Consider the following 12330-nt stretch of genomic DNA (forward strand, 5'->3'; position numbering starts at 1 on the left):
CTGTGTCAGTGTCATAGAGTCTAAACAAGGGAGTACACAAGGAACAGTCTTCCCATAGCTTAGTCTGTTCTTTTCCATCCCAACTGCATGCTGATTACAGGAATAAGAACATACTGTGGAGGAGGAAGCTATTTCTGGATGCTAGTCAAGATTCACTAGACCTGGGCTGACTTCTGACAGCAGTATCTCTCAGAAGCAGATGGAACGTTTTCTGGGGGGAAAAAAAAATCATTTAGAGGCTTCATTCACAGGAGTGATTTTCACTAAAGAACTCCCTGAGGAGAGATGGGAGGGAGGCTGGAGGGCAGTAAGAAAAGCCTTCTGATATTTCTTGCTTTGTGCAAAGCGAGAGTGAAGTAAGACTGATCCAGTTTTGCTTTGTTTTATTTTTAGTCAGTAGGTTTGGGTAGTGATAATTAATCACTGGAAGAGGGCTGGGATTATACCACTGTGTCCTGAAATATCTGTTTTATTTGGATGGCTGAGGTGATAGATGACCTTTGCCTGAAATGTGTTGCCAGTCCAAAAGCTCTCAACTGTGACTGAATAAAATAGATATTGTAAAGATTGAGCTTTTGTTGGTTGTTTGGTTGGATTTTGTCTTGTTTTCTTCCCCCAGGCAGTGCTGGCACTCCAGTGATGTTCAACAAAAATGGTGATGCACCGGGGCGCTATGACATCTTCCAGTACCACACCACCAACACCAGCACCCCGGGCTACCGCCTCGTCGGCCAGTGGACAGATGACCTCCAGCTCAACGTGAGTCTATTTTATTCTTTGCTTATGCTCTTTTGTCAGGTACAGTCACTAAATGTTTGGGGGTTTTTTGTCTTGCAAAAATTAATAGCTGTCCTTACTATTTCTCTGCAGCTACATAATGCATTTTTTTTGCGTGTTGTCTTCTTTTACTCTATCCTGCAACCTTTTCTCTATACCTTGAGTACCAAAGCTCCTTAGACTAATTGAGGCATTAGGTGATCATGCAAATTTTATTACTTTTGTGTGTCTGAAGTCTCTAGTTGCCAGTTGGAAAATGAAGCAGTAATGTGTTGTAGTTTGAAACCAAGGGGCTTTTGTTTGCAGATTCTCTTCAGTTTTTCTAGTTATATTCTTCAGTTTTTCTAGTTTTAGGAAAGCTGAAACTAAATGTTTTTTGAATGACTACTTTTCCGGTGTTACTTTTAAGCACGTAGCAAAGATATCCATATGAATGAGATGGCCTTTTTGTAATGACGCCTAAAGAAAAACAAGCATGTAAGAGCAGGTGATCAAAGACCCTCAAGATACTTTGATGTTTCCCAGATGAAAAAACATGTCTGGTGGCTGAGAAAGCTGGAGACTCTTGTCAGCTTCATCCATACAAGGATGGTCTGTGACAGGTCTCTCGGAATCTGGGTTCTGGCTTCCTGCTTGACTTTGTGCAAGTTGCTTGAGCCTCAAATACATGGAGAAACAGTGCTGGTTTAACCTCATGGTTATTTGACTCCTTGTAGATAGTTGTCAAAGCACAAAGGCAGTGTTTTCAGTTCCATTTGACTGCTCTTCACCAACAGAGCCTGGACAAAATCAAGGTATTCCTGAAGTGAAATGCCAGTTGCTACAAGATGGTTTTCTTCTCTCAGTCCAAGTTCCCACATGAAGTTATACCAACTTCCTCTCCTTGCGTACTCCACCCTTGGTGTGTTATGGCTCCTTCCCTGCCTCTGCTGTCACATTTCCTGTAAAAATAGTGTCCAGGGTGAAAGGGAAGGCTGTGTGAGCATGGTCCAGTCCTGCCACACACTCGAGAGGTGGCCAGGACATGCCTGGCATGCAGTATGAGGTCATGGCAACTGCGGCTCATGCCTCGGGTCTGTGTGTGCGGACCCAGCATCGCGCTTGCTGCACTCAGGGGATGAGACCCGTTAGTTGCGGGGAGACCTGAGCTACCGTTCCAGCTACACAGCTCTTCAGCTGGGGTGCCAGCCATGGGCTGCCTAGGTAGATCAGAACACCATCGTCTGGAGTGTAGCCGAATGCAGGACCCTTTCTCTTTCTATTTTTAATGTTTTCATGTCTCTTGTTAAACGAAGTAATTAATATGGATTACTAGGGTCCAGTCTTTGAGACTGACCACAATATTTTGTTCTTCTTGAATTTTGGCTTGTTTTCATTTGCTGTGTGCTATTTCAGTGTTTTTCAACTTTTGATGTTCTATTTAAGGAAAACTATATTAACTTGCAATTTGCCGTTCTTTTAGCAAAAATATTAATATTTTATAAGTAAATCCTTCTTTATATAAACTACACATCCTGATTCATTAAAATTTAAAGCTAAATTAATGGAGCTTGATTTGTATTCCTGTTGTTGTGTTAAATGTTTCCATAAAAAGCACGCTTTCCTCACGCTCATATCCTCACAGCTACAGGGTTTTATCAGTAGTTGAGATTCTCTCAGTAACTTCCCTTCTACTCACTTATGGGTCTTAGTTTCTCACACAGGATTAGCATTGCTGTGATAGTTCCTGTTTGTATTTTCTTACAATAATAAAGAAAATTGTGGAGTTTAGAGAAGTCAAGGATACCCTGAAATAAGCAACCAGAATAATCACTACTATTAAATACATCCCAGGAAAAACTGCCAAAGGCTACAATTTGTCTTCAGTGATTATTGTGGAGTTAACACTTCAAGATATATTGTCCCAATTCTTATTTCTTTAATACCAACGTAAGAGGGGAAATAAAAGAAAAGACGTTTGGTGAGAGTGCTAATTTTAATTTAGAAAATGCTGAAGTTATGCTTTGTTTTCCAAGAGACTTGTCATCTTGGGCAGTCTTGTTTAGTTCTGTGTGTCCGAATTTCCTTAGTTACAAACGAGAAAACTTGTTCTGCCCTATTATGCAGGCTGTAATGGTAAGGACACTCCAGATCTCAAAGGCGGTAGGCAAATAAGTGTCAAAGACTATCTTAGGTGAGTAAATATTTTCTTCTTTGTCATTGTCCTCATTCAAAGAAGGACAAAGAAGAACATTTTGCCATTTCATTTCCCTGGAAGTAGTGCTACTGTTCATTCTGTCGTCGGTCTAATCTACAATGGCATGCGTCACCTTCGCATTCACAGTATTTTGGAGTGAGAGGCAGAAGTAGGAGAGCACAGGGCTTATTAATCTCGATAGCTGTACCATATTTTTCATGTAAGGTTACAGAATAGCTTCTTTTTACATTTCTTTTTCTATTGACAGTAGATAGACTGAAGAGATCTTTAACAACGTATTTGCAAGTTTTAAAATATGCTATATCAGGTTTTTTCTTTTTGTTGTCATGAGTTTATAAACCTGGTTTTACAAGATGTCTGAGACTGACTGTATACTTCTTTCAATCCAGATTGCTTCTCCACATCTTTGTATCACCTTTGCTTTTTTATGTCTGGCAGAAATGTTCAGTAAAGGCAGAAATTGCAGTTAGCTGGTTTTCCACTGTTCTGTTCAGAACAGAACGTTGTCATTTTCTCCACCAACTAAATCAACTCACTCATTTCCACTAATACATACAAACTTACTTGTTCTGCTGCCAGTCATCTTAAGAGGACCAGCCCAAAGCATGATGGCTGAGAAAACAGAGTAGTAGATGTTCAGTATGGAAAGCATATACATAAATGCAAGCCTTTCACACACAGTCCCTTCGGACTGTGCAAGAGGAAAATTTTTCACAATGAGAACAATCAGCCATTGGAATCATCTCCCCAGGGAAGTGGTGGCTTCCCCAACAGTGGACACTTTTAAGATATGGCTGGACAAGGTGCTGGGCCATCTTGTCTAGACCGTGCTTTTGCCAAAAAAGATCGGACCAGATGATCCTTGAGGTCCCTTCCAACCTGGAATTCTGTGATGCTGTGTCTGCTCCCTGCACGCACAGGAGCCGGACTCTGCTCTCCCTTTGCAAGTTCCTATGTGAAGTGTCTCCTCTGAGTGCAATTGACTCACTCTGGATTTACATTTTGGTATCTGAGGTCAAATTTGGTTGATAACTGAGAAAATATTTCATGACTTTTCACTGCAGCAAACTTGGGACGTAATGATGTTTTATGTAAGGACAGTATAATCACCAAACTTTCTTTTGCTTTCTTGATATCAAGCAACCCACCACAGCTTTGCCTAGTACCCAGTGCATGATTTAGTAATGGTTTTGGCTGTATTTCACAGATATCTACGCCAGGATAAAATAAGCAGGTGTCTAATTTTAAATGGCTTGGCCAGTGTGCCGTGAAAATCTGTTGCAGTGCTTTGTTCTCCCTGCAGTGAAGTTGTGATTACAAGATGCCCACCTACCTCCCAGAAGAGCGCATGGAAGAGCACGTCCTGCCTTCCTCTCTTTTATGAAGATTATGTCAAGCTCTGTCAGCCCCTTTTTGGCCTCCTGCATGCAGATTTAGTGTGCAATATTTATAGTTCGTGTCCTCCTGCAGTTTGAAATGCTTTACTCTGAATTTTAGGATCAGAAATTTGGCCAGCTGCATCTTCACTGAAATCCAGCATCATGACCCCCAGAGCCTGTTGAATAGCAAAGATACAGCTAATGCAATTAGACAGTAAAACTGTTGACCACAGTAATATTACCGTCTGAAACCAGGATTGTATTTTACTATGCTAGTGTTGAGGGTACACTCACATATTACAAGGCAGTTGCATCATTATGAGAACTATTTTGACTGTATTTAACTTTAACGATGTGTTTCAAAAGCAAAAAGTGCTAGTGGTGAAAAGGAGGAAGGAAATCTACCATGGGGACAAGGAGCTGTGTCATGTACCAGCTGCTTTTTGGTTGTTTTACTTTTCAAATGGGTAACTTTTCTTTTTCTTTTTTACTTGAGCGGTAAGTAGATCTCCAATGCTTGTGCTGTTCAAGCAACAGGAAATAGTGAGGATGACTGTGGGTTAAGCATGAAGACAGAGTGGTCAGGAGACACAGGTTCTGTTTTCATACCTGATGTTTCACTTTCAATTTTAGAAAGATAGTTAACTCTCCATGCTCTGTTTTACCCCCATGTACACCATAGATCCAATAACAATAGATGTCTTCTTGACATGTGTGCTTTTGTTTGCTAGTCTCTGCAAAGCACTTTGAGGTTGCTCAACAGGAGGCACTATAGGAATGTGAGGAACTGGCCCATCAGCCCTGATTCATGGCTGGCTTCTATGAATGCAACTTCCAATGCTTTGAAGTGCCTGAAAAAAACAGAAACGCATCTCTCCTGGAGGAACTGATGTGCCTGAAGGAGAAAGAAATGGATCACTCCTAGAGGAACTGCAGGTTCTCCTGGGAAATTTGGTGATATTGCTTCTCTTTCTCTATATAGAGTTAACTCAGCAGGTCCTAGGTTTATTATGTTTTCACATCCAAACCTCTGCAAGCATCCCTGAAGTGTCAAAATCAAAAATAAAGAAAACAATCCCTGTGAAATTGTCGAATCTTATTTTTCCAGGGATTTGTCTTCTGCATACCCTATCACAGCAGCATTCTCCATCATGTTCCCTGTGACTCCTTCCCATAGTTGTCTCCACAATTTCCCCGCAGTACCTGAACTCCCTCCCTCACCCCTGCATCATTTGCTGTGCAAGTGACAGCCTGTGTTGTGGCTGTCTTTGAGTTACACATGTGCCAACCGGTTGGCTGGCTGGCTGAACCAAAAGGGTGAGAGAGATGCTCAGTGTTGGTGGATCTTTCTTCTAACTATCCACTGAGTTTTACCAATCCTGCAGACACAACCTTCAGAAATCTCTGCTTGTAGCAAATGTGCTTCAAGCTGGCCAGCAAGTTCAAAAGTTATTAGGAAGGAAGTTGGTACAGGCAGATGGATGGGCAGACAGAACATGTGTATGTTCCACTTCCATCAAATTTTCTTCTAAAATGATAGCAAGATTTAGAAATTTCCAACAGTTTTGCAGAATGAAAAGGAAAGTAAAGCTAGCCTTGCTGTTAATTTTTATTTAAAATGTGATTTATGCAAAAGTGTGGCCCAGTAAGCAGACTGCTATTGGATTTGGACAAGTAGGCATACCCGTTGGATCTCTTGTATCACTGAAGTGAGTAGCAGACTTACTTTTGACCGAAAAGCCAGAGTTTTGGCTTTTTTTTCCATCTCTATCCTGTTTTCATACTGACAAGCTTTTGGGGGTCATTAAAAGGCTGAGCTCATTTAAAGTTTTCAGTTTGAGTGGCTCAGTCCTAGTTTGGATGTGTCGGCATCGCTGAGGCTGAAGAGACCTGTCCAGGCTCTTGCGTACAGACACGATTTGCTTTCTCTGATCTAGCAACAGGTGAGTAGTTGGGGTATTGAGATCCTGCGTGATGGCCTAGACACCTTGACTGAACACCATGAAGGAAACGCTCCGTGTGGGAAGTGCTCTCACCTCCGTTGAGTGGTGGAGCACCCAGCTGAGATGTGGTGTTCATCTTGTACCATCCCTCTGCAACTTGCAGTGCGGTGGCGGACGTGACACCCTGTTTCACCTTCACCTTCATCTTGGTGAGTAGTGAAATGGTTACAGGAGACCTCTTTATTTACCATTAGAGAGGGATATCTTCCTACAGCAAGCTTTTTTTTTTTTTTTTTTGTCCAGTTTGGCTAATTAATGCTGTATTTCTAGCCTATTAGTCTCTGCACAGGGTGCATCATGTTGTTTTAATTGCATCGGCATCCCCAACTTGTCAAGTGCGCTCTTCCAGCTCGATGTTATGGCTCATAAAGGTGCCACCAGGCACCCGGGTGCAGATCCGATGCTGCAGCACATTTTCAGGGTGGCTGAAGAATGTGTATCCTCGACTGATAAAGAGCGATGATGGAAAACATGATGTCCTGTTCATTATTGCACTGTAGGGATTTCAAGTAGTTCTTACTTCAAACATGTTTCACTTCCAAAGCATCAGACAGGGTTAACTGTAAGCTCCAGATAAAATTAAAACATTTCTCTAATTAATTTGTTTCCAAACAGAAACAAATACATATTAAAGATGCCTAAACATACTGTGTGTGGAGATAAACAAAAAAATCTGTATTGTTTTATAGATGTGCCCTTGAATTGTAAATTGTTTAGTCGCATGAAGCAGTGTACAGCTTGAAACATGACTGCCGGTTAAATGGAGTCTTTTGCATGCAGCGTCGGGAAGGCTGGCTGCTTAGCAATTCCTTGCGCTTTTATTAATTTCCTCCAGCAATAAGTGAAATATTGCTGCAATCTTTCTAAACAAGTGCTTAGAAGATTAATAGTATTGATAATTATCAATATGGTTCCATAAACATGTACATTACATAGATCTAACTCCCCTTATAAATCCTGGCTCATGTTATACGGCGCGAAGGAAATCGCTGTGTACTTAATAACTCCCTCCTCCTTGGGGAAATAGATGTATTATGTTGTTTTCTTCACTGTAGGTTTGGGCCAGTAGTTTAGAGGAACACTAAAAATGGGGGGGAAAGTCTTGCTTTAAAGAAAGTAACATTAGATTGGAGCTTAGGAACGATTCCTTCCCCCAAAGGGCTGTCAGTCCCTGGAACAGGCTGCCCAGGGCAGTGGTGCAGTCCCCGTCCCTGGAGGGATTTAAAAGCCGTGGAGATGTGGTGCTTGGGGACATGGGTTAGTGGGGGGCTGGGCAGTGCTGGGGTAACGGTGGGACTTGGGGATCTTAAGGGTCTTTTCCAACCAGAAGGATTCTGTGATTCCTGTACCTGAGTGTCTCTGGTCTTAGAGCAAACCGAGAGTGCGTGTGGCTTGAGGGTCAGCTCTCACCCCGCAGAGGACGGGGAGCCACCGCGGCGAGGGGCGGTTCAAAGCAAGTCACTGACAAAGAGAATGAGGTAACTCCCATGCTGCAGTTCTTTTTTGCCCACAAATAGAAATATATTCAATAACTTCGTAATTGTCTGTGCAATTTATGCAGATCCTGCACACTTCAACACCTACTGAATCTGTTTGGGCTCAGACTAATCTATTTACATGCCGTAAACATCTCTGTTATAGAATTTGGAAATAAATGTTATGAGTAGCAAGCTAATGAAAAGAGTAATTAAATGTGTAACCTTCTGGCAAGAGATCTATATGTACCTGACTTTTTTGGTAAAATATTCAGAATGGCAATTAGATCCAAACAACTATTCAGCAAAGTTTGATGCTCAGGAATATGCTGCCAACAGATGGTATTTTTCTAAACTAATGTGTTTGGATTTATATCTGTTCATTGGGGTTTGGTTTTGTTGATGGGTTTTGTGTTGGTTTTTTTCCTGGGGGTAGAGCATGTTCAGAGCAGATGGATTTTTTTTTTCCAGAATATTTTGTAGCAAAAGGTAAATCTTTCTGGAGCATGTGCAAATTTCAGTTTATTGAAAGCCTGGGACTTCCCCAGTTTCTGGCAACAGGAGAGCAAAAGGGCACGTATCTGGCCAGTTGGAAGTTTTTGCTTCAAACAGCAAGGGATGAGAGAATGTCACCACGATGACCATAGGGTTATATTGGGGATTTTTAGATGCTTCTTTTAAAAGAACAGATTTGACCCAGTACTTGGAAGTATTTTATCTGAAATTGAAAAGGAGAAATTTTATGTTTCCCCACCTAGAAAATTTCACCTTAAAAAATTTCACCTTTGTGAAGTTGCGTGTAACTGAAAGCACAATTATTAGCATTATCAGTTCTAGCTCCTGTATGCACATAATGTATAATCACAAAACTCGTATTTGCAAATATATATAAAAAATGTAGGTTTACATTCCTTTCATGTGTCTATATGGATGGATGTATATACATGCACAGACCTTTGCAATATGTAATCCTTAAGATTTCTGTTGATTTGCAATATCTGAGTAAGCTCAAAATCATGGTTCAAAGATTACGTCAAGATAGATAAAAATTGGTATCAATTTCCTTTCTCATTTCAGTTATTGCCACATAAATTGGCCCTTGTAGTGTCATTTCCTATTCCTGTTACAGACTGTAATGAGTAGCTGGTACAAAGATAATACATCTATATTGCAACCTGGAGCCTGAAATCTGGTGAGCTGACGGGTTGACAGGAGGTATGCATTATTCAGGTGTTAGACAGTCTCGTTAAACAAATCCAGCAAATGAGGTCAGGGTGTTATTTAAAATTAAGATTTTAAGTATTAAGCATGATTAGTATGTTTTGTTTTCGTATGTCAGTGCAGAACCTTGAGCTTTCAGCTGATGCAGCCACTTGTTGAAAATTACCGCCTTTTACATTTTTAATGAAATTGGCTAAACCCTTAGATTTAATTAGCTGTACATTACAGCATACTGGCATGCATGGAGATGTAGTTGTATCCAGAAGTAACTGGGTTTCTGATAGCTGAAAAAAGATGAATTATTTTAGCCACTGTTGCCTCATTGACATTTTTGGAAAGGAATTTAATCCGGGCTATTTCTTTCCCATGGAAACTCTGCTCAGCCTGTGCAGCTCCTGGCGAAGCGCAGCTGCTGCTGACTCTGCTCCGAACTGGGGCCGTGTCCAAGTGTAGTGGTGGTCCTTATCTTCTCCAGGCACTCTTTGGAAATGCTATTCTGCCCCAAAATAGCTAGGTTTATGTTACGTAAAAAAGTTAGGAGTTGCATCTTCAGCCATTTACACCCCATGGAGATGAGGGAAACCTGACTGAAGCCCCTCTCCCCTGTGGCACTCTGCGTCTTCTGCTCCCCCGGCCCTGGTCCTGTCCCTCCACCCACTTTTCGGTCTCGCCACCCGACCGAATGACAGGCAGCGACAGTCGCGCTCATGGGGCCGCGGGTGCCTGTCTCTCTAGGAATTAGCTCACAGCACAAACATCGCTAAGTGCAAAGTCCTTCCGGAAAGGTCTACAGCCCGTTTGCAAAGCTCTCGGCCATAGCTGGGCATTTCTGAGCTCAGTCTCCGTTACGCCATCAGCCAAATTATACACAGTCCAGTTAGAAATGTAAAGGTGAATAATTACATCGGTGTTACTAAAATACATCCCAATTATGTATTTTGGCAAGCGAGTTACCGTGCCCAACATGTCAATAGCTATAATGTATACTATAATAATAGATGTTGTTTATTTTGTTCTGTCATTAGATTCTGTAATCTTTCATTGCTCATGTCAACCGTGACCGGCACGAACACCTTTAATTATCTTAACTTGCAGAATTAACTTTCAGCCAACTACAAGGGAAATTTTCAAACCACTGGCCCGCTGAATGACCATATGCTAATTCTTTAGTCCTCCGTCAGGTCTCCAAAATGCATGCTAACAGGCAGCAGGGCTGAAATCACATAGGTCCTGCTCACAAGCTGTGATTACAGCCTGACTTGGTAAGTGCTCTTGGAATAAAACCGATGCAGTTTGTAGTACCGCAGATGGTTTTGACGCATTAGATTTAGAAACGGCTGCTGTAAATAATTTTTATTCGGATAAGGGCACAACCTCGAAATATATGATAGTAACCGCGTGAATCGAGTGGCACTTCCTCCGTAGCACAGAAAAGAGCTACACAACTCATTGCAAATCATCAATAAATGCAAATAATCCCATTTGTACCTGTGCTTTCTTTGAAAAAAGTCTCAGGTAGTGCACGTTGCAATCCAGAGAATCTCAGAGTGTTTCTCCAAGTGCCCTTCAGTACACTCGTGCCAAACATCTAGCATGTAGTGCCAAATGAAACCAGAGAATCTCGGGAGCACCATGATGTTGACTGCATTAACACCCGCATATATGCAACAGAAAGCCGAGGGACATGTAAGGTTGGTAAAGAGTCTGAACGTGTGCTGCGGCAGCGGGTACCCAGGTGGCTGTCCTGTGCGGTTGGTCTGCAGCGAGGTCTTGTGTGAAGGGAATCGGAAATCCTGCCAGGGTGGCAGGTTTTGATATGGGGAAAGTAACTTGGAGAATTCAAGCCTCAGGAGGTTTTGATAAGTTGGGCGTGAGTAGTGTAACAGAACCGTAGAGGAGAACAAGTACCTGCAGCCGTCGGTCACCGCCCTCTGCAGAATTAGAAAATAATCCACAAAGAGAAGAGCCAGACCAGTGTGGACCCCTTTTCTGGCTGTTACTTGCCATACTTGATAATCATGAAAATTGTATTTTTTATTTTTTTTTAAAGAAAAGTTAAAAGAAAAGTTGAGCTTTCTATATAGATTTTTGCTATATAAAAATAGGAAGGCAATAGTTAAATCTTACACCTCACTCTGAAAACTAGCTCAGACTTGGAATTAAAGACGTGAAATGTCATTTCCTCTTTGTTATTGACCCGTTTTGCCTAGGCGGTAATATATACCGCGTGAGCTCTGCTACCTTAGGCAAAGCAAAGTGAATTAAGCTATATCAGCTTTTGGCAACTCTGAGCATCAGTATAATTTTCCTCCAGGTCTGAGAATGTCACAAGGTGAAATGTTTGTAGGGATATAAATGCTAAGAGAAACCAGGCTGAGAGAATGTCTGAGATGTATTACATATCTTTTCAAAGATAGGAAAAAAGCGAAAGGTAAGGAGCTCATAAAAGCTATAATGAAAAAAAATTACATAGCAGAAGACTTGGTGACTTCAGAATTTGCTTCATCTTGTGTTGTTCTCTTAAATGTCCATGAGCCTGCAGGCAGGCAGACTTATGCTCTGAGAATGAGTAATGTAAGAAATAGAAGGTCAAAAATAAATCACTATGTTTTTAAAATAGGTGATGTTTTCGCTCTTACACATTGCTTCTTAAATCCCTTTTTGCAAGTCTAATGTATTTTTGTCAGCAAATATATTCAAGAGCAAATACTTTGCTGGGATATTTTGTGGATAATTAACAGGTTTGGTTGCTTTTGGCAGAAGTAATAATGTCGGTTTGTGTGTTATTGAGGACGTAATATTCTTGTTTTAATACCTGAAAATAGCAAGGTGCTTTTCAATGACAGGTGTGTTTTGTTGTGTTTGGAGAAGTTCACCCGGCTATGTAAAGAAAAACACTACAGACGTGCAACAAAGCTGCTGTTCTGCTCACCACGCAGCTACTCGTCCACCTCTCTGAGAGCAGAAAGGATACAACTTGTCCGACAGCACGCGAATGCTCGGCATTTTGCAAATACCCGTCAGATGATGCAGTAGACAATTCAGGTTTCCAGTTAGGTGCACGGTGGTCTTTAGCTGTGGTTTTGCTGAACTTTTCCATCCTTCCCCGCCCTTGTTTCAGCCCGGCAGGACCCCCGTAACTCCTGCTGTAGAGCTGCAGCATCGGGTGGCTCTGGCTGGGCGTTGCGGCTGCTTTCGTCGCCATCAGAGGAGGGCTGCTTTCAGCGGCACAGAGATGCTGCACTAGCTTCTATGTTTGCATCCCATCCTTGCCCTGG

General features: G+C 41.7%; 1 protein-coding gene across 5 annotated transcripts in view; it reads left to right on the forward strand.

Annotated features, from left to right (window-relative positions):
* The window catches only part of GRM7 (glutamate metabotropic receptor 7), a 303342-nt gene that overhangs the window by 206904 nt on the left and 84108 nt on the right, over positions 1 to 12330 (forward strand). For 4 of the 5 annotated variants that reach the window (XM_075762512.1, XM_075762511.1, XM_075762509.1 and 1 more), the window contains one exon: positions 620 to 759. In XM_075762512.1, coding sequence (XP_075618627.1) covers positions 620 to 759 — 140 coding nt within the window. The remainder of the gene's footprint in view (positions 1 to 619; positions 760 to 12330) is intronic. The other variant, XR_012837077.1, reaches the window with a different exon arrangement.

The sequence above is a fragment of the Balearica regulorum genome, chromosome 10, assembly GCF_011004875.1.
Source record: "Balearica regulorum gibbericeps isolate bBalReg1 chromosome 10, bBalReg1.pri, whole genome shotgun sequence".
In the NCBI taxonomy this organism is placed as follows: Eukaryota; Metazoa; Chordata; class Aves; order Gruiformes; family Gruidae; genus Balearica; species Balearica regulorum.